General features: G+C 41.4%; 1 protein-coding gene across 5 annotated transcripts; it reads right to left on the bottom strand.

Annotated features, from left to right (window-relative positions):
• Positions 1-312: 312 nt before the first annotated feature.
• LOC120568807 (homer protein homolog 3-like) lies at positions 313-22,916 on the bottom strand. 5 transcript variants are annotated; one of them, XM_039816513.1, is made up of 11 exons: positions 21,144-22,916; positions 20,936-20,984; positions 15,427-15,583; positions 13,505-13,636; positions 13,171-13,275; positions 12,255-12,263; positions 11,639-11,772; positions 8,523-8,679; positions 4,138-4,245; positions 2,042-2,122; positions 313-1,924 (listed from the first exon to the last, which is right to left on the bottom strand). In XM_039816513.1, exons 2-11 carry the CDS (start codon positions 20,956-20,958, stop codon positions 1,739-1,741), a joined length of 1,092 nt encoding a protein of 363 aa, XP_039672447.1. In that variant the 5' UTR covers positions 20,959-20,984; positions 21,144-22,916; the 3' UTR covers positions 313-1,738. The 5 variants fall into 5 exon arrangements, with proteins under 5 accessions (XP_039672447.1, XP_039672450.1, XP_039672452.1 ...); XM_039816516.1 differs by having other exon boundaries at positions 11,639-11,751; XM_039816518.1 differs by lacking the exon at positions 2,042-2,122.
• Between the last annotated feature and the right edge of the window lie 524 nt (positions 22,917-23,440).

Genomic DNA, 23,440 nt, shown 5'->3' with positions numbered 1-23,440 from the left:
AGACATAGATGTTGAAACATTTGTTGGTGAGAGTGACAGGATGATGATCATTATTTTGATCTAACTGTTTGCTCCTCTCATGTTCAGGTGCTATGCTCCTTTACACCCCCCCGCTGTCAACTGCTGCAAGAAGTGCGGACACACCAATCACCTCAGACACAAGAAGAAGCTGAAGTAGACAGCTGGAATCAACAATCAATATTGCCAATAAAACATTTTTGACAAGCAAGATTGATTAATTTTTTTTCTTACTTACAGTTTTTACCTTTCTCTGAAGTTCCTGCGGGAAAAAAAACTAACACAAGAAAGAAGTACATTAAAATGACCGAGTGATGTCATTCTTTGCTTTTATTTCCAAACTGTCATGACAACAGCTCAAAGTTTGAGACACAGCTGGCATAACTATCAACAATAAGGCTTGACAAAATAATGCAAACATATCATTATGGACTATGTCAAACAATACAGTCTGTGTGAAGTAGACATTGCTTTTAAATAAATTCACATTTCATACAGTACAGCTCCACTCTCAAGGCGTGTGCCATGTTGTCCAAAGCTAAAGGTAACGTGCTGAAATATGACAGAAGGCAGAAAATGTCTTAAATTTCCTTGAATGCGTAGATACATTACTAAGTCAGTGGTTTGTAAAGAGATGATGCACAAGACGATTATTCAGACGGGACCAGTTAAACTTATGTGATAAGTGATTACTTATTTTACTTGTGTTTACCTCATAGCTGTAGCATTATTGATTTATATCAATGTGGAAAATACTTATTTACCCTAAATGTAATTATTTATTGTGTCTTATCTACTTACAAGTTACTGTCACATATCTTAGGTTTAAAGGTTTCTTACGAGCTTAAATGAAGATGTAACGGCCACGTTGCTGAAAGACCTTATAGACGACTCTGCTCTTAACATTCGATCTTTGGTGTCAATATTCAGATCTAATGTTCAAGGGGAAGCTGTGTAACCATGCCTTACTTAAATATAAAACACTTAGCGCACTTTTTTTACTGACCTTTAATCTGTTTCATTGCTTATTCCTATGGAAAAAAAGCACTATTTGGAACCACACTGCTACTTTATGCATGGGGAACTACGAGACCATACATGTTTATGTCTGCACAAATGGAACTTTGTTATCTGTTAATTCTGTAACAATTATATTGTATGCAGGCTGTTTAATAGGCAAATCCCTTAGAAGTCATTTTGTCTTGTGCTCTTTTTTTTATTTGCATTCACTTCATGGTCTCATTTTGTTGTAAAGATGTTTAAATATAAACATGTCAGTTGAAAAGGAGAAAAACAAAGGCCTCTTATCACTCATACTGACACTGCATCGCCATTTGGTGTACAAAAAGTCATACTTATGGAAAACTACAAGCACCAATTCTCAATATGAAATGTCTAGCCGTGTTAAATACTTACCTTAAAGTTGGTTTTTATTGCATTAAGTGTTACCCCTTGAAAGCAACATGAAGCGTTACATTAGACTGGACAAGCATTTATGTGCTGTTGCTTTAGGCCAACACCTGCAGTGTGTTGCAGAGTACTGCTGCAACACAGACATGGAGCACTCTCCCTGCAGCTGAGAAGATGCTTCTTGTGCTTGAAGAGGACCGGTCTAGCTCCATCTTCTCCTCTCCCCCCTCCTCCCCCACCCCCCACTCGCTGCACTGGCCACGACGAAGTCAAATCCGTCATCTGTTCCATCTCTCCTTCTTGGGTTGGATTATTTGTCGATGAGTTTAACCAGGCTCTGGCGAAGATCGTTAAGGTCAAAGATCTTGATGTCCAGAATTTCGATGGCCCTTTGGACTTCAGAGTCCATGCGATCCCGATCCTCCAGAGAGTTATTCAGGTTCTGCTCTGTGTTCTGGATGCGGCGCTCCAACTCTGCATTACGCATCTCTGTCTCCTACAGGAAAAGAGGAGGCTGCTGTCAATTCTACTACTGATTATTTCAACAGTGCTCAACAAATGGGTACACAATTTATGAAAGCAGGCCACGTTGTGGTAATAATCTCACTCCTACCCGTAATCTGTGAATGGCCTCATCCCTGTCATGTTCCATCTCGTGGTACTCTACTTTCTTGCTTTGCAAAATGTGGATTTCCTGGAAAAGATTTAAAATGCACGCTTGATTTTGAGTAGCTGAATCTTTCATCAACTCCTGTGATGAACATTAACCCTGGGCTGCTGCAGTAAGGACTGAGCCTTTGTACATTAGGGGTGCAATCAGGAGAGCTACCAGGGTGTCCCAGAAATCAATAATTTGGCTAAATATTGACCTAAAAATAATGTTTTGATTTAAAAATGGTCCTCCAGAGTCTTTGATCAGAACTGCGTCCATAGCAGCAGACTGTTATTTAGAAATATCAGACCGTAGAATGCAGTAATTGACCAATCAGAATCAGGTATTCAACAACGGCGTTTAATAATGGAACAATAACTCAGAATGGGCCTTTGGTTTGGGGGGACAGAAAGCATGATCGCTCCACGTTCAGTAAACGCACTTATTTGACAGAAGTCTATATGCACTTGCCTGTTATTTCTGACAATTTGATATACAAAAATGTTGAATGTGCTCGAGTAAGTGAAACACCAATCAACAAAACTGCTTCAAAAATATAATATAAAAAAATATTTTAATACCACCGTTAAAATCCCCCGGAGAGCTCAACACAGCCAGAATCTGGACAGTAAAACTGAGATAAGTGCCACTATTCAAGTTTATGCTCTGCTTTTCAAAGGTTGTTTGGTAAGTTGCTATTAAACACAGTCAGAGAGGATTTGAATTGCTGTTTTTTTTCATCGTGGCACTGATTTTCCTTTGGTGCTGGCTAAAACCATTGACATAACACTATTAGAAGCACTTTTCCGGTGAGGGCTGAGCGTTACTGCGCAGCCTCCGACTGAGCTTGAAGACGTAGATGTAACGTGAGCAACCTGTCTGAAAGTGTGAAGTCTTCTGGTAGCTGTGCCGAGAGAAATCTCAATCATTCCCAATCTTACAGACTGAGAGCGTAGGTATATGTAAGGAGATAACATAGGCACAGGCTAATTATTGATCACTAACATGCTAGTTAACATTAGTAATTAAACTTAAACAGCTAATGTGAGTCAAAACTGCCTGCAAGCTTCTCCTGTACTATACGGTAATTCCTCTACTATGCGACAGTAAGTCGCGTGGTTATGACACAATCGTTAGCCTATTTTTACAAAAACGTCTGCTACGGAATCATAACGTGAGGTACAAGGTAATGGAGCCTTTTATACATTGTCGTGTTTCTTTAGAAATAAACAATGGACAAATAATCTTTAAACGCTTCAGATGTGAAGTTATTCGCTGTCAAAGTGGCGGCAAAATGAATGTCAGTCAATGGAACGCTAAAGGGAGGTGATGGCTTGTTAGCATCAAAATGGCGCCATAGGAGGTACGCTTTGCGGAGGCTCGCTTACCCCCTTGGCTAAAACCTCTTTTGGGGACGCCAAAGATTAGCCTGGCTCCGCCCTCCTACATACTTCCACTCAATTTTCATTTTCCTTCAGTACCTCGTCTGGGTTTGCGGTATGTGCTTGGGTTTTCTCCAGCCAAATATTTGGCGGTCCAATCAGCGAACAGAGGGAGTGGCTGAGAACGATGACGTTGAGGTCGTGCGTTAGTGTGAGAGCTGTAGTTCCGTAATGGCGGCAGAGAAAGATGCGAGTGAAGCCATTCGGTCCGTTGTGGCAACGCTGCCGAATATCCAGAAGTTAAAGCCCGAGCAAGAAAATTCTTTGCTGAGTTGTGTTGGTGGCCGTGATGTCGTGGCCCTCCTCCCCACGGGGTTCGGGAAAAGTTAGATTTTCCAGCTCGCTCCGTTAGCGGTGAAGGAGTAGGCTAAGGTGAACGCTAGCAATGCTAAGCCGACGTCACGACCAAACGTTAGCGATTGGTTGTGGCAGATCCAGAGTGGCTCTGGGCAGATCCAATAGTTTTAAACTTCAGAGTACCCGCCTTCAAGGAAGTTAACACTTTTCAATGGAGAGTGGCCAGACTCTCTGTACAAATGAAATGGACCAGAGTCTGGTAGGACCAGGCTAGCCAAAGATTCCTCTATGAAGGAAAAGCCCTGAATAAGCACCAACCTCATCTTTGGCCTTGAGCAGGGCCTCCAGCTCCTCCAGGGACTGCGTCAGCTCATCCTTCAGCCGCTCACTGGGGCCGTGGCCTCCGTGGGCTTCTAACTCAGCCACCTTACAACACACAACAAAATCACGGTCAGCATGTGGGACATGGCTTCAGTTTACCTCTTACTATTAGCTCATCCAATCGGATTGAATTTTGCAAAACCTTTTCGATACTCACTTTTTCTTGCTTTTCTTAACCGATGTCTGAATTTGTTTGTCAATTGTGTCCAATTAATAATATTTCGTTCGCTCTTGTGTTTGTTACCATCTTGCCTGTTGGATATTATGTGCTAAATGTTTTTTTTATTGTGAAGCAGTTTTATTAATTTATTTTTGAGCAACATATTAGGATCATTTAAAATGCTGCACTTCTGTTATTTTTTAAAGCTTCTGGAAGAAAGTATCAGTGATCTCAGTGTACACATGAAACACGAAGACCATTGATCTACAGAGAGGACCACTCAGCACAGCTTTAGCACTTTAGACCAGGGGTCTTCAATGTTTTTATGCCAAGGACCCCTCAACTAAGAGAGAATCAGGGATCCCTACATACATATATGTATAAAATTAAGTTGCATATTAAACTGGGCCTACAATAGTGGTGGGTGGCCTAAAGCCTAAATACATATATTTTAATGCATAGAATACTAAGCTATTAAAATAAGCTAAGCAAAGCTATATAACATTAAAACATGATTTTATAAATCATGTTTTAATGTTACACATACATGTGGCACAGAGAATCCTTTGGAATAACTATCTGTGGATGGCCTTAGTGACTACCTTAACTATAGGCCAGTAAGTCCATCATTAATGTTTTGTTTAATGCTACAACATCAACTAGGATTCATCAACAGGCCAATGAGCAAGTCGTGTCACCATTATCAGGTGAGCAGGAGTGAAATCCTCTCAGCTTTGTCATCTGGGCCGGGTGAATCAGATAAAAAAAACCCCAAAAAAACAGAAGGTCAACCTCTAAAATGCCCCCGCGTCTGACAGAGACAAACAGGATTATTATAAACCATGTATGGCTGAGACGAGGAGGAGCGGTAGAAAGAAAAAAAAAAAAAGGAAAAAGACAACCGAGTGGATGCCAGCTCCCTCTGGTGATTTTTCATTTTCTCCTAACTGGGGCATTGAAAGTAGGATATTGCTGTCCTACAAACCCCTCTCCCTCGCACACCACCCCGGAGACGTGAACCATTTTCAGCCACCTGGTCCCCCCCTTCCTCAGATAGAGGGAACGAGCTCGGTCCAAAGCAGACCGACACAGACAGGGTTCTCACTTGTCTGAATTCATTTGATGACGTGGTGGACCGAAACGCCGTAAGCGGCTTCTTGTTGAAATACCAGACGAGTGGTGGAGAATTAAAGAGTAGTGATCGATGCTGTAAAGCTGAGCTATAATGGAAAGGGATCAAGGTATTAACGCATTGAATCAGAAAGGGTTGCAATTGTCAGCCTGAGGCAAAGTCGCTCCCAGAGGATTCAGCTACCAGCAAATGTGAAAAGCCCTTTTATTGATGAGTGAGGAAAGGTGGGTGGGGCATCCACTGGAACCTGAGAGGTAATTCAAGTGCAGTGGTGGAATGTAGCTAAGTACATTAACTTAAGTACTGTACTTAAGTACAAATATGAGGTACTTGTACTTTACTTGAGTCTCTTCTTTTCATGCTACTTTTTACTTCTACTCCGCTACATTTTAGAGAGAAGTATTGTACTTTTTACTCCACTACGTGAATCTGACAGGCCTACAAGTCCAGCTGAAATGATTAGCCGATTAAACACTTAGGTGATTGACAGAACAGTTTGGATCGCAGGCATATCATATTGGGGGGTCTGGGTGCCCTCCACCAGGGAAATTTTGAGCGTCAAAGACTTCATTTCCTGCATTCTGATACACTTTTATGAACCAATTTACTGTGGAAATACCTTTATTTAGCCTATGCAAAGATAAAAAATAAAAATACAACACAGATGAAAATTCTAAATATATAAAAAATATAATGGAAAGTATGTTGTTGTAGTCGTCATTGGGCATTTTTAAGTGGGTCTATGGAAATCCTGGAGCTTTCTCAGTGGGTATACCTGCGTATCACGTAGACTTCACCGCTGGATGATACTACCATACCTTTACTTAAATATCATTTTCAATGCAGGACCTTTACTTGTAACAGACTATTGGTACAGTGTGGTTTTGGTACTTTTACTTAGTAAGAAGTAAAGGATCTGAATACTTCTTCCACCACTTTTCACGTGTAAAGCCCTCCTGAGGCTCGGGGTATTTAGACCGAACTCCCTTGTGGTGAAAATGTGACAACTGCTGTGTGCGTGGATCAGTTCAACCGGCAGGGAAAAAGTTGAATAAAGCTTTGGAGGGGAAAACGCCTGCAGCACAGGTCACGTCAAAGACGTGTTACCGGCCTGACTAACTTGTCCTTCTTTTCCTCTGAACAAGTGCTTTCAAACCGAGGAAATGAAGTGACGAGCCAATCAAAACCAGCATGAGCTCTCTCAGCAGAGAAAGACACGTGCAACTCGGCCATTACTGAAAGCAAACCGAGTCCCGGCAGCCTCACCTTGCTCTCGTCTGAGCGAGGCTTTTTACTTCAGCAGTAATCTGAGTGTCTGCTGCAGCACTGATAATTAGGTGTGACATGGCCATCAGTCTCTGGCCTGCAGGTTACTACAGAACGACTTGGCTGCACATGAAGCCACAAGAGAACGACTACTTTTCCGTGTATGACTCAATCATGCATGAAGGGTTTTTTTGGTTTGTTTTTTGGCCTGATTTAACTTTATCCAGTAGTGTTTTATCTTTAAACAGATCTGTTTCAACACTCACCTCGGGCACCAGGAACACTGTAAAGAGGTCTCATGATAATTTACAATACATTAATATGGAGCTGTAGAGTTTGAGGTCAACTTTCCCTTTTCATGTAACAGTTAATCCATCCATCAATTAACCATCCATTCATTCATATAAACCGCTTATCCTGGCCAGCATGCACTGGGTAGGAGGCAGGGTTTATTATTTATTGTTTGCAGTTCACATGAGCTGCATGTCTTTGATATCTAGAAGTACTCGGAGGACCCGGGTCTTCTAATTTGTTTAGGGTTGCAAATTTTCACAGTACTATGTGATCTCCGAAAATATCACGGTATTACGTATGAAGGAACACATGTCAAACTCCTGGCCCGCAGGCAAAATCCGGCCCCTCGCTAATTTTGATCCGGCCCGCACATCCATTTAGGTTCACAATAAATTCTGGCCCGCTTAGTTGTGGGCCACGCCAGAAACTGTTTTTCAAACTGTAGTTATTCAAAGCAGAATTTGGCAGATTTGCCAACTTTGAAACTTTGCATATGTCGGCTGTATGGTAGCATACTTTCAAAAATGTAATCATTGTTTTACTTGATTTGCTAAACTCAATGATGGCTTAGGAACGGTTTTGCTGACTTTTTTAGGGCTTTATGTCAACCAAACAATAAGTAAGAAAGCTATATAATGAGACATGCAAGAATACGGTCAAAGATATGTACATTTTTTAATTAAATAAAAGCATGTCAATGAACAATTCATGTCTGGCCCTTGGTGTGATTCTCATTTTCCAGTGTGGCCCTTAGTGAAAAAGAGTTTGACACCCCTGTATTAAGGGATGCATGAGGATGATGTGAAGGCAGCAACACTCCGGTAGGACAACCTTGAGAGAGTTTGAGCCAATATAGGTATGTTATATATTGTACTTCTGAACCTACTAATGAAGGCTTCTGAACATTAAAATGTGTTGTTCTGAGTAATTTCACAGCCATTATTTGCTAGATTTGCCATTTTGGAGATGGCTGACATGAAGCTACAGACACACAACTGGTGTGTGGGCTGATTACTTTTGTTACTCTGTGTTTAAAAGGTGCAGAAGGTAAGACTTATAAAACTAACTTTCTGTCATATTTGCTGAAACTGACCCTATGTTCCAGTAGAACTACATAAAGCAGGTCATTTAAAAAAAAAAAAAAATCTGGCTCCTCTGGCTCCACCTACAGCCTGTAGTGCGATTTGCAAAAATCCACCACTCCCTGTTCAGATGCACCAATCAGGGCCAGGAGGGGTGTCCAGCTGCGTGTCAATCACTGCTCATGCACACACATTCATTCTCCCTTGTGGGGGGAGGGGCTTAGGAGACCGTTTGGGCTTTAGCAGAAAGGGGGGGAGAGACTGAGAAGTTGTCACTGTTCAAATTCTTTGTCTAAGTCCTGGATCTTTAAGATAAGCGCACTTAAACAGAGCATCCTCAGAGTGCCCTCTGTACCTGAGTGTCAGACTGAATGCAGTAGCGGCTCACCTGCTCTCTGAGTCTGTCCGTCTCCTCCTGATATGCTGTCAGCTGTTTCTTCCACTGCTCCACATTAGCATTAGCCTCATGCAAAGCTGCCACCAGTTTGGTGTTGCTGTCCTGCAGAGAGAAGAACTCTGCTTCCAGGTTCATCTCACAGATAGACCTGAAAAACACAAACCAAAAACTGTAAAACATGTTACGTGATACATTTAATACTGTATGTAAAAAATATGGCTTATATGGCACATCATTATTATACATATTATAAGCCAACTGCTGAAAACAGAGTCCTGTGTAAAACACTGCAATACTGAGACAAATGTTTACTAAATACTACAGCTGGCTGTGTAGTAACAACATTTTGTACTGCTGCCAGGAGTTTGGAACATGATGAAAAACTGTTGGCCTGGTTAACACAAGCAGCAAGCCACTATAACAGCATATAAAAGGCTATACCAAGGACTGCAGCTGCAGCAGCACACCTACTGGCCAGACTGAAGGTCATTTCACAGGTCTTATAACAAAGCAAAGATTCACTCATTGAAATGCCCAGAGTGCACACAACAAGACCAAACTGTTCTCATAGTAATCCTCTCATCCTGGAGGGCTGACTATCTAAAAGTCATCTTTATCAAAACGCTGAATGAGACAGTGGAAAATGCTTCTTTTTTTTTAAGGAAATTAGAGTGCTGACATGTCCCTAATAAGTTGGATCATCAAATGTCATCAAAAAGTCATTGACCAAGATGGTTGCCAAGTAAATCTGGCATCATGGAGTCTTCTTTTGTGTAGTTTTTTTGACATTTATTTCCATAACAATGATCGCGCTGACCTTGACCTGATAAAAATGTTGTGAGCACAAAGCGTCATCATCTGTGTAGCTTAAAGCTGAATCCTTTTTGGGACTGCATTTACAATGTATTTAGTCCCAATATATGATACGTTCATTGCATACACTCACAAATTAGCGATTTGATTGTTCAGTTTACATAACAGACATTTGAAATGATTGAATGTTATTGCTGTTGAGGTCAGTCAGATTCTCTCCTCATCCTCGATCCTTCGCCTTTGTTCCATCCCTCTACATCCAGAAAAGCTTGAGGCTGCCCCATGGCAACAGTTTCCCATGGTAACCATTAAGGAGCAGCTTCCTGTCCTAATAATTGGACTGTAGGACATAAAAGCATTGTGGGTGGCTCAAACCGACTGAATGAAGAGATGTTTACAAGCTTGGTTTAATGTATGCATGTATGAGTCAATACCTAAAGAATGGCCTTTTCACTTCCGATAAAGCTTAACAAAGTGAATGACGTCAAACTGTAATTAACCCTTGAAACTGAAAACCATGTTAATACTCCGTGAACTCTGATGGGAAAGTGGATGTTAAATGTAATCGATTCCCTGCTCAAGCACGATCAATAGCATCGATCAAATGAAATCTGTAGCAACCTCATGTCATTTAGCTGATGTTGGAATTACAAAATAATATATTGTCTGAACTAAATACCAGCACCATCACAAGGATGATTAATCCATTATGACTATAATAATTGCTGTAAATGTCTCACAAAGTCCTCATTATTCTGACTAACTTGATAAGAAATCACATTCTGTCTCAACATTATGATTTACAGTTTTCGAAATAACTGGAATAAAATACTTTATTCCCATTATAGTGGAGACGTGGCAGTATGACCTCTAATGTGACTGTATTGTCTGTCTTTAAAAGACATTGGTTGACGTTTTGGGAAATACTTATTTTCTTTTATGCCAAGAACTAAATTAGATGAGAAGATCAATACCACTCTCGTGTTCTTCCTTTTAAAAGGCAGGGCTGGTAATGTTAAAAAGCTTAATCAAAAGTGGCCAGTTTAAACCCCCAAAAATGTTATCATAATGATGAATGTAAAACATGAACTGTTAAAAAAAAAAATGACAAGTGGTTGGCTTTCTTGATTCAATGTAATTGGCAAGCAAATAAAAAATTTTTTCACTTTGAGGTATAGTGCCCAGGGGCACCACATTGTCTTAATACGGGCCTGGCTGGCAGGCGGTTTTTGTTACCATTGAACAAAGCTAGGCTAACAGTTAGCTCCCCCGTTTTCAGTCTTTATTATAAGCTTCGCTAACCTTTATTTGAGTGTAGCTTCATATTTACCGTAAATTCATGAGAGTGATATCGTTATCATATCGTCAGCAAGGAAGGGAATAAGCGCATTTACCCAAAATGTCTAACTATTCTTTTAATGATTGATTGATTTGAATTGCGTAGATATGTGAAAGCAGCACACTTGTTTATTTCTGTTGTCAATTATTTTATTTTTTTTGCCTTAACTAACATTTAAAGTTATATAGTTAGACACACAGTGGTCTGACCTATCTGACGTTTCTGCTGTGCTTATTTTCTGTCCGGTTTTGCTTTGCTAGCGGCTTTGATAAGCGACATCTAATGTTAGGAACAGCAACATGTCACCGCCGGTATGACTGACTGCTAGTTTGGGTGGTGTCATTCTCTTTAGTCTGAGGCCCGACAGATAAATTAGGTCTCCAACCTCACGTTAGTAAGAGTGTTGACATATGAAAGCATCACACATGCATCTGAGATTAATGAGATGAGAGTAGATCACGTTGTTCCTTGTCCCCGTTTGCTCAGCGACGTTAGATTGCACGTACGGGACGCAGGAGTTTCGTACCCTAGGTCTAGGCCACGTTGTAACTGAACCATCCCCATGACAACTCCATCCACTGATGAAGGCCATAAGATGTGGCTGAAGGCTCTGGAAACATTTTAGTGAGTGGTTTTAGTGAGCCTTGTGCTAAGATTGTTCCTTTTGTTTGCCAACATAGGTTTCCATGGCCACAAAAATCAAAACACAAGCTTAGTTCCATACACGTTTGTGAGCACTGGATAAAGTGAGAGATAACCTTGGAGTTTTCTCTTAATTTTCTTTCAAATGACATAATCACCAAATTGAAACCAGATTCTTAACACCTACACAAAACATTAGCATGACACAAAGGGTTTCTTATCGCAGATCGGACTCAGAAAAAGGAGAAGGGAGTGTTTTTGGTCTCTTGCAGTTTCCACTCTGGTGTGATGTGCGTGCACATAACTCAATTACCCTTCAGAGAGCATCTTTTTAATGCGCTCCTTTTCAGAAGACAGCGTGATGTCCGCGCTCTGGCTGCGGAACAGCTTGTCCTCGGGTCCGTTCACGCACATCACCGGCGGAGACTGGAGTTCGTCCGAGAGGTCCTGAGAAACACATCAGTAAATGGATTCTACTGATAGTAACACACGCAGCATTACAACACCCTAACGGATTATACAGAGTGGAGAGGGGTGGCTTCTTTCACCAATACTGCGTTCGCATCTTAAAAATCTCATTCACATCAAAAGTCCAATAAAGATTGCTCAATGTTTAAATTAAAAACACACACAAGTAAAGCTATACAGCAGAACTACTTTTTTGTCTCCTGATGGACTTATGGTAATGTGAGCTGTATTATTGAGATAGTTACAGTGTCTGTTTCGGTCTGATAAAATAAGAGCTATCCGCCCATCACAGTAGGTATGAATTCATTTCAAAACTCAGGGACAGACAGAAAGGAAAAGAAAGATTTTCAGAGCGTATTGGCACACATATTTGTTTTTGTTTTTCTGTCAGTTTCTGCTTTGTGTGGTGTCAACAAATACTATTTTTCAGGAGTAGGAAGATTAAACAACGACCGACTCACCTGCGAAAACTACAGAGGAAATCCATCAGGTGGAGAAGAAACAGAAACAGACAAAGAAAACATGTCATCACAAAACTCACCGTACATAATGACCTTTCCAAAAATGTATCACAACCACAAGCAGTTTAGAAGCTCAGCTCTACTTAGCAAGAATCAAGCACAATTAATTGACGCAGTTGGCATTTGTCTGGAGCTTCTCCAATGTGTTCCTCAAATCGATAAAGACGTGGAGCGAGAGACATCACTTGGAATCGGTTCAACCGTAGAATTATAAAAGGAAATGGGCATGTGCCTCATGACCAAGCAGATGTTACTGATGGGCAATTATTCTCTATTGATCAAAAAAGCCCTGAGCCGACTACATTTTCAGCATTACAGTGTTTGAGTCAGAGGCTTCTCAGTAGCAGTGGATGTGTTCAGGGGCGTCGGACTGGGGAAGAGGACTGAGTAACCAGGGCCCTCATGTGAGGAGGGTCCAAAAAGATGCTAGAATGAATTGCTGTGGATACGGGGAGGGGCCCAGAGAAAATGCCTTTCTACAGGGCCCAGAATTGGATGTGTTGCACCGCTGAGCACCACGGGATCATTTTGCCATTGTCCTAGTTTTCCTCACTTTCTCCTCCCTCTGAGACAAGTGACCCAGCTCATCTTTCTTCTACCTTTCTTTTCTCACTCCCTCCATCCCGCCTTTGAATTAGCAACAGTGGCCCTGTCTAATAGCTGAACTGCTGCAAAGTAACAGAGGTGCATTCATCTAACTTTGACCAATGCTCACTGTCTCTCCTCAATCCTAAAAATGACAAATGAAAATGCATCGCTGAGGGTGGATCATGACAGCGTTCTCACGTCTACACTTTCTGCCTGATCTACCTGCAGAGGCTTGCTCCACTTTCATGTTCACGTTGTTTTTCCTCACCTGAGGAGCAGCGATGCTTAGCGCCGTGTTGGCCAGTTCTTTGTCCTGCGACTTTTCCCGTGCCAGACGAGCTGCATCTTTCACCTCCTTAAACTTCTCGGAGAACTTTTCAAAAGGGGGACAAGCAGATATAGACATTGACACTAAGCATTTTGACTTAATTTTGGCACAAATGGAACCCCATACTAAAACGGCTTCAGTTAATGAAACATTCATAATGCAGCGCTCATTAGCCTCCGCAAATGTGCAATGACTGAGAAGTTTTGATAAACAAAGAAGACTGCCTGAAGTATTTATCAGTGCTTTGAGCTCCGCAGGCTTTGGGTTAGTTTACCTGGTGCAGCTGTTGCTCGGTAGCAAAACCAAGCCCGTACACAGTGTTGGCCCTGCTGTCCGCCCACTGACCGAACTTCTGGGACGTCTTGGTAAACGTCATGCTGGGTGTTACGGTGCAGTTGATGATTGCCTGCAGATGCAGAGACAACAAAGATGATCGTCCATTCAGGTGGGTCTACAGCAGTGAATGACACAGAAGGTTCAGGGAGATGTAGTCCAGCAGCAGATCTAAGAATCCAGACGAAACAAAGCACTTGAAATGACGTTTAAATAACGTTCCATAACTCTAGGCCTTGTCTATACTTTGCTTTTTGTCATTCCAGACCCTATAGCACCGTATAGCACTTCTGTACAAACTGTCCATTTTTTAACGATATTTTCCTATTCTTGTGCTGAAAAACAATAAAGGTGCAAAAGCAAATATAGATTCAAGGGGTACTCTAGCGGTTAAGTATTGAAATTGATTAACCCCTAGCCCAAAAATGTGGGGAACTCACAAAAGAGAGATTTGGAAAAAGAAAAACTCAATGTTGAAGCCAAAGAGGCATCAGACAAATGATTCATTGATGGAATTGCCTTAAATGTCGCTGTATTGTAAATACAGCGACATTTAAATATCGTTTTATTTTGTAACTCTCACATGGTGGATTTAGGTTTAATAGTTCATTTTTCTACTATAATTTTGTGTCATTATATTTGAACACATAAACCTTGCCAACACTTTGCTGGAAAAGTGAAAAACACAGGGAAACATCTGTGCTTATTGTAAGATTTTTGAATCTTTGACCTTCCTCTGGGATTCCTGTCAAGTGCTTCCTCCCTCGAGACATGTTTGTTCTTCTGAACATGATCAAAGACTGATGCCATGTCACTCCGCCACATCACAAGCTCTTATTGTTCAGGAAGTAAATTCTGTGCAGAAGCCAATTTAACACATTCACATCCCTGACAAAGAGAAGAACGGCAGCAAAGATACACAAGCGCAGCATATCCACCAGGTTCATCACCTCAGTCTCGAAGCCACCTCTCTCCCCCTGAGCACATGAGAAAAAATGATTAGAGCGGACCTATTTATAATCCCTTTTACGTCATCTCCAGCCTTACAATACAGGACCCGATTTAAAATCCCAGAGTTGCAGGGCAGTGGCAGCTTAGGACGACACTTTTCTGTCTTTCTCTCTCTCCAACAAATGATTACATGAACTCTACAGTCTCCATTTTTTTGCGCTGACATGTTGGACATAACATGTTGGAAGGTGGCGACAGCAGTGAAGATTACTGAGGAGCCAGACACCAGTCCTGGCAGGATTGGGCTGCTGACCGACCAACTGCCACCCCGCACGGCCTTCTGGGAGGCAGAAATGTGGGTCAGACCAGAGGTGATAAGAAGAGATCAGACAGACCCTCCCCCACCCTCACCCCTTTCCTCCCAGCGACTGATGTGGACTCTTCCTCATAATCTAAATCCACAGCATGCGAGAAAGACACTCTGGCTGCTGATTTGTTGACACCCACTGTGTTTTTTATTCACTATATATTTTCTTTTTTTGACCTCACTGATCTTCTGGTAGGACGATGGCGGGTGAAAAGGAAAAATTACTGTGAGGGTGTTTTGTTTGGCCCGCGGTCTTTGTTACTGAATAGCCTCTTTTGTTGCCAAGGCCATCATCTTCACTGCAATCAAACAGAATAACACGACTTTGAGAAAATCCCTCAGAAATTGGGTGTTTGAATCATAAATGATACACAGTTCACATTATAGAGCTCTAGATATCAAATCTGCTGGAACTATATGTTGTGTTTTTTTTTATTTTTATACATTATATCTTTTTTTCTATGTTTCTAGGTTTCTATGATTGAATTGACAAGTCTCTCTACCGTCCACATTATCACCATTATAACCATTTTTCTCCCCCATACCTTGGTCCCACCCACGCTGATGATGCGGTAGACGTTACGGTTGGCATCATAGAAGAAGGACACGGTGACGGCATGTTTGCTGGCGGGGATCCAGTTCCTCTTGGTGGTGGGGTCGATCTGGAAAACATGGGCCCGGGAGCAGAAGATCGGCTGCTCCCTGGAGGAAGAAGCAGAGGGGATGGTGAGAAAATGGTTTCTGTATAAGGAAATGCCAAAAAGCAAACCCTTTCACACAATTCAGGTTCATTCACAACGGTTTAGAAACAACTGAATATAATGTAGTTAACTTTGAGTGAAGAGCAGGGAGTTCTGGACATTCTAAAATCCTAAAGACAAGACAAAAAACTCTTTGCATGGACTTCAATGTGTTTGCTCGTGATTTGGCCATCAAAACATTTAAATCGTCCTTGTTTAAAACCCATTATCATATATAAATATATATCAAATTGTGTCTTTTTTTTTTATAAAAAGAGACGCTTTATTATTTTAAAAATGGTATGTTTCCATCTCTCTCTTTGCCATCCAGGGACAGATGCCAGAAACCATCCTTTGGCTTTCTCCCACACTTTTCCCTGCGTCATTCACCATACAGGGCTGTCACTTAGCTGGCAAATGATGTTGACTAAAACGCTCTGAACCCTCTCCCGAGTCGTTCACCCTCCACCCTCTGCTCTGCTCCTGCCAGTATTTGCAGAGATGTATCCTGGATACGAGGTAAATATACCAAAGCAACAAAGTCCCTAGTGTTGGGAAGAAGTCTAGCCACAGTCATGTGGTATGAATAAGCAAGACTTCTAAAGGTCTTTCTCTCTTTTTAACTCCCTTGTTCCTCTTCAGCTGGTGTCCAGTCAGGACATTTACAGCACTGTGTTTAACCACACTTTGATATAAATTAAAGCGGCATATTAATTAGAACTTAACACACGTTATAGCTGAGGCTGATAGGTATTAGGTCTTAACTCTGGCCTCTGACCTCCTGGTACCGAACACGCCGGTACCTACTTTGAGATCCTCGGGCAGAGGTCTTTTGTCTGTTCCAGAGGCCCCTGCGGAAAACTAAATGGGGCCGAGCGTTTGCAGTCAGGGCCCCGAGGCTCTGGAACGATCTGCCCGAGGATATCAGCTCAGCGGAGTCAAGTGTCTCCTTTAAAAAAGGTGCACTATGAGTTCCTGCATGGTTTCAGCGCAATTTCATTTTTGTCCCAAATCGTAGGCATCTCTCCTTGATGCGCTAGCTGCCTGCCCCCTGAATACACTGTGAAAAAGCCCGGTCTCAGCAGACGACACGGGGGTCATTAACGTCAAACAAACACTAGGGGCACAGGCTGTGCACCAAAACACAACAAACCACGTTCCAGCCAATCACCGACGAGATGGTTGGGGGAGGGGTGGGGGTTAGTGACAGTCAGTCAGTCATGACAGTTACGGAAACATGGGGCAGGGGCGAGCTTGCTCTGTTTTGTTTGGAATTTACTTGGAACGTCAACAGAAGTGACGTTATGCAGGATCATAGCGCACCTTTACGTCTCCTTTCATCGAAGAGCCTTTCCTGATTTTATTTGAGCTTAAACCTCCGTCTTTTATTTCTTTAAACAAAATGTTTTTCCTATCCTTACCTATAATGTACAGGTTTTTATACACCAAATCTCTTTTGTTTAAAAAAAAACTGATGTTTTAATGGCTGGTCTGTTTAATTGTTGCTGTTTTGTGAAGCACTTAAAAAGTGCTCTATGACTAAAGATTATTATTATTTATTATAAGCCAAAGTATTCAACACATTTTGACCTGCTGGTGGCATTAGAGGCAAAGTCAGGGGATCACGAAAGTCAGTAGGATACATCCTATGAGGACCATGAATGCCCATGCCAAATTTCATGGCACGACACCTGACAGTTGTTGAGATATTTCAGTACTGAGGTGTTCACTGTCTTCTCTCTGAAATGTAATTAAACTACGGGAGACAGATTATAAACTCATTGCTGATGTGTTTTTGGTACAGACAATCATACTGAATAAAAGTAACGTGTCAAGACGGTGCTGTTCCTCACTCAAAAGGGGTGCCAAGTTAAAATATGAAATGGTAAAAACCAGGACACCTTTTCTTCAATGCAGTGTTGTAAGTTGCAGCGGCTGTTCCCAATAGAACTGTATTATTTTGGCCAGTCATTGTACATTTTTATCTGACCCCATTAGTGACACACAAATCCATTAATGGTCTTTGTGTGTTTCTCAGCGTAGTAGCAGACCACGATAAAAAGAAACATAATATGGACTTGTACACACACTGCGTTTCAAGGACACACTGAAAAGGTGTTGATATGAACGGGGGCATTTCGACGGCTGACCTACGTCAGACTGATATTAACCCGCGCTGTAATTCTCCTTCTCATCTCACAGTAATCCTCCATGTTGTCAGAGGATCTCCTGCTGCAACCACTGATACACTGATCCGAGGTCTGACTGGGACAGGACACTGGGCTGGGTACGGTTTGAAGCTGGGATTGAGATTATTTGTGCCCTGGCTTTCTACTGATACACTAAATTAAACTGTCAGATTTGAAAAAACAACAACAAGGAAGCAGTAAAGCCACCTAAACTATTTTAAAGGAGCGCTCCTTTGCAGTCACATAAAGTTGAGCGTCCGTTTAAAACAAGTTTGAAGCAACATAGGTCGAGATACCTTTATGTTTACTCCCTAGTATGAATAAAGCTTCAAATATACAGGATCCTGCAATTCCCATAATGCAATTCAACAGCATCATTCATTTGACCAAGCCTTCTTGTTAAATGCCCTCATCTTTTAAACTCCATGACCCCAGTTTATAAAGTAGGTTTTCTGTCAAATATTTGAAGCCCAACTCAAAATAACCCAATGACATCATCAGGGTTTATTTTTTTCTCCTGGGACATTATATGTAAGCTGTTCATTTTCTATTATAATAATTTTATAAATAATATGACATATTTAGGGCTAGAACTAACACTTAAGTTTCATTATCAATTATTCTGCTATTTCCTCCATTTATTGGTTGGTCCATAAAATGTCAGAAGACCGTTAGAAATGCTGATCAAAGTTTCCTAAAACAGGAAAGGTGACGTCTGCAAATTGCTTCTTATCCGAGCAACCATCCAAACCCTAAAAGATAGTTTATTATCATACCAAGACCAAGAAAAACAGAAAATCTTTACAGTCATAGTCGAATCATAGCTATATACAGCATCCATAGCTATATTTATCACGACATCGCTGAACTTTGCACTGAACCATCCCTCACATGTTTATGGAAGCCCATATTACTTCCAATGAGACAACACTTGTGACATGAAACAACAAATAAGATGCACAATAAGACGTCACCCACTACCTGCAGTGGTCCCAAAGAGCAGTGGAAAAAGGCTCCACAGCAAAGTTATAGCAGTAGCTCAGTCCGTAGGGACTTGGCTTGGGAACCAGAGCGTCGCCGGTTCAAGTCCCGCTAAGTACCAAGTAGGGAGTTCGGACTGACTGCTGGAGGGGTGCCAGTTCACCTCCTGGCAGTGCCCTTGAGCAAGGAACAGAACCCCCCAACTGCTCGGCAGCACCTGTCCACAGACAGCCCCCCCTCACTCTGACATCTCTCCATTAGTGCACGTGTACAGTACAGGCCAAAAGTTTGGACACACCTTCTCATTCAGTGTGTTTCCTTTTTATTTTCATGACTATTTACATTGTAGATTCTCACTGAAGGCATCAAAACTATTAATGAACACATATGGAATTATGTACTTAACAAAAAAGTGTGAAATAACTGAAAACATGTCTTATATTTTAGATTCTTCAAAGTAGCCACCCTTTGCTTGTTTATTAATAAGGGCAAAACTTCCACTAATGAACCCTGACAAAGCACACCTGTGAAGGTAAAACCATTTCAGGTGACTACCTCATGAAGCTCATTGAGAGAACACCAAGGGTTTGCAGAGTTATCAAAAAAAGCAAAGGGTGGCTACTTTGAGGAATCTAAAATATAAGACATGTTTTCAGTTATTTCACTTTTTTTTAGAAATTCATATGTGTTATTCAAATAGTTTTTGATGCCTTCAAGTAAAAGAATCTACAAATGTAAAATAAATCTTTGTACTGTATATTATGTATATATCCTGGGCATGTGTGTGTATTTCAGGCCTATGTGTAATAAACAGAGTGTAAAATGTATTTTTCCCTTGGGGGGGGATTAATAAAGTATTAACCTATTTATCCCATTACTGCCGAGATTTGGTGTCTGTGCTCTGCTGGCATCTGATGGGATGCACCGGAGCTCCATGTTGAGCTTCACTGCTAATCCTAACCGACCAGAAATCAAACCTGCAACCTCCCATGGTGGAGTTAATCATTTTACAACATTTAGCTGCAAGTGTGTGTATGTGTCTCTCAACACTTGCTCCTTCCTGTGTGTGAAAATCGTTGTTGCAACACTCTGGTGGTGTAAAAAAAAAGAAGAAAAAAAAAAACAGTGTGTGAGTGTATTCTGTTGACTGGTCGGCCCTCGCACTTCTCAAGGATGTTCAGTCACTCAACCTTCATCCTGGGCAGATGGATGTGGCCTTCAGGGCTTAATGGGGGTCTCTAAAGCACAGCAAAGCCTGATAGTGATTGGATGGGGGTCGGGCCTGCACCTCATGATAAATAACCCCACTAATTCCTACCACAATCCACAATCTACTTTACTGGGTTTCTCTCATCTAATCTAAATCTTTTATACACAGATGTTAAACATTAGGAAGACAGATTTCTAAATAAACGCAAGGCTGCTACTTAACTTTAGCACCAATCCTCCGGGAATGAAGGAAGGAAGGAAGGGCACCTATATGTTCTGTGAATAACCCATCTAAAAAGACAGCAGTTCAAAAACATCTGATAACACAACCGTCTGTGGCAGTTCACAGCTGTCCTAGAGCAGATTACTGCAGATAACTCACATTAGTCAGAAGTTTTTAAATCAATTGTAACGAAATAAGCACTTTCATACACTAATGCCAGCTATGTCTGTGCGATCGCTCCTTGGTCCTTTCTTAGTTGCAATAAAAGCATCCTAAACAGAGTCATTACTAAGAATTATAGATCAAATAATATGAAGATTCTAAGGGGCACATGGAGGAAGCACATTGCAGAATGTCGCCTTCATTTAACAGATTCATCAAGTCTGAAGTGTCCCTGCTAAATCTGTGTTAGCACAAGGGCTGAAAAGAAACTACAACATTGTTTCACACGCACTGCACAGAAACATCCTTTGATGCAAGTTTCTTAAAACAGTGTTTCGGTAGTGCAATCATTTTAAATTATTACTATTTAACTGTCTTCAAGTTAAGGTGCTTTCCCCCTTGCTCTTAAATCAAGAACACTTTCTTTTTTAAAAGGGTTATGTGGAGTGGTTGGCAAGTACAAGAAATCAAATGTCATATTAGTAAATGTCATAACAAGTTGGTAAATCTTCACACACACACACACACTCAGGCTCAGAAATGTTCTTACCTTTCTCTGTGGTGAGGAAACATCTTACAAGGTGACTGACACTTCTTTTCTACAAAAAAAGAGGAGAGAGTTGAAGCAGTGCATCCATTAACCCAACAACAGAAGAAAAAAAAGAAAAAGGAGATGGTTCGCAGATTCAAAAACAAACTCTTCACTCGCAATTTTCATTTGGAGCCTAATTAAAGTTCGGCAACCCAGCCGCACTTACCCCATTTTGGTGTACAGTAAAGCCTTGGTGAGCTTGTGTTGTAGCCTATCTGTCAATAATTCCTCGCTACTGTCGCTGTACCAGTCTGCTCTTTCTTTCAGTCTGAGCTACCAGATGCTTTATTCTCCAGGGGGTTTCACTGCAAGGTGGTGCACACAGTTTGCTGCAGCCCGCTAAGTGTCCGTACCGTCCTGTGCTGTCCTGGCCAGCGGCGTCCACCGAACACCTCCGCGGAGCCCGGAGAGTCACAACCCGGCGGAGGAAGAGCTGCTGACCTCGGTGACTGAAGTGACCGCGGTCCGGCGTGTGTCCATCCTCCACCAGAAAAGATGAAGCAGCTTTCCCCTTTCTCTTTCTGACCTCGTACCGGTGGTCCGATTTCTCCGCTCTCCTGTCTAGTTTCAGGCTCTTCGTTCAGCCGGCTGCACGCATTCAACAGTCGGACAGTAGAGTAGCACCTTCCGGCTCTACATGCTCCGAGCCCCCGCTAGAGCTGCATGAGGCAGCGAACTGTGTCAACCCGCCTGCAGCCAATGAGCCTGCATTTGTGCATACTGCAAACTGGGTCTTATAGGTCTGCTTGCCGCAGTTTTAAGGCGTCCCGAAGGAAAAGTCTTGACCTAAAAAGACTTCTTAAGAATCATACTACAGCCCATACGGGACTACAGCTGTAACAAAATGGGTTTTTATTTATAACTGCAAGTAGTTCTGATCGAAGAGAGCCTTACATGCTTACAAATGTGGCAGTCTGCCAATCCATCTGCAACATAAGTGGGAAAAACAGAAATACAACTGTGAGGTCAAGTTGAAATAGCAAAAAAGAAGAAAACTTTAATTTTCCAAGATCATTAACAGGAGAATCTTTGTGAGCATAATTTTAATCACTACTAACATCAATCATTTCTAAACAGCAATAAGCCAAACAAATGTTTTCATAGCAAAAATATAGAAGAGGAAAACATCCAACTCAATAGTTACCCTCAAGTAATGGGACATGCACAGACTACTATAGGGGATGGGGTGGTCATTTGGTAGAATTAAAAAAGTTTTTTATTTTTTAAGAAATGGATAAGAATTTATATAGTTTAAAATATGTCAACGAACAGGAGCATCTAGTTAGTAATGATGATCTTATCCAGAAAAATTGGCTTGAAGACTGAGTGGTGGCACCATACCCAGTTCTTATTATACATCCTGCCAGGCAAAGTCCCTCCCCTTCCGGTGGATCACCATGGACCTTATTTTAGTAAAGTTTGTATGTGTTGGAAAACTGTTGAAGTAGAAGACTCACTCCAAAGTTGTGACGTCTCGCTGAAGCTATGATGCCTGTGTTTCGTACGTAATATGTTGCTCGCACAAGCAACGGATCTTGCTTGTTCTTTTGCTTCCCGACCGATAAAAAGACACTGGATGAATCACATTAGGTTTTATGTGTTGTGGAACAGCTAAGTTAGATAGCTAGCAAGCCAAGCAGCAAGCAAGGTGACGTACATTTCGAGAGACCACTATGGGACTTTCTAGATTCACAAAATGATCTTTAAATTGACAAACTTGTAAAAAAAAAAAAAAATCTTTCCCTGTTCACTACCGTACATATTTTTTAACGAAATAAGTTCCCATGAGGTCCACTGGAAGGGGAGGGACTTTGCCTCTCTATGCTATCCTGTGACGGGGGGGGGCACTTGTCACTCAAAGTGTAACTCCCTTAATTATGCAGAACTTTAAGCCTTAATATAATTTACAGGGGTGATATATATATATATATATATATATATATATATATATATATATATATATATATATATATATATATATATATATATATATATATATATATATATATATATATATATATATATATATATATATATATATATATATATATATATAAATGGTCTCCCTTTTGGAGCAAGCCTCAAGGGACCTTTTTCACAGCAGACATTTTAACTTGTCATAGTAAGAAATGCACAGCTGAAATTGATAACCTTAACGATGGCTCAGTTCCATCAAGTGTCCCAGTAAGATATTTCAGTGAGTCAGCATGCCTAATACCAGGACCTCTCCTAAGCAATGCAGCCATCAGTAATGGTTTTGAATACACCTGTGCTCTTCCTACTATGACAGGTCAACATGTCTGCCGTGAAAAAGGTCTAGCAGCCACTCGATGCGCACTGGCTTCCTTTTTCAGCAACGCAGATTAGCCCTTGCATGAAAGTGTGGCTGCTGTTGAACGATAGCAAGCCTTCAACCAGCTAAACTAGCTTACAGAGCTAGAAAAACTCATGTATTGGCCCCCA

This window comes from Perca fluviatilis, chromosome 11 (assembly GCF_010015445.1).
Source record: "Perca fluviatilis chromosome 11, GENO_Pfluv_1.0, whole genome shotgun sequence".
Classification (NCBI taxonomy): Eukaryota; Metazoa; Chordata; class Actinopteri; order Perciformes; family Percidae; genus Perca; species Perca fluviatilis.
This window is presented reverse-complemented; position numbering and strand designations above follow the sequence as displayed.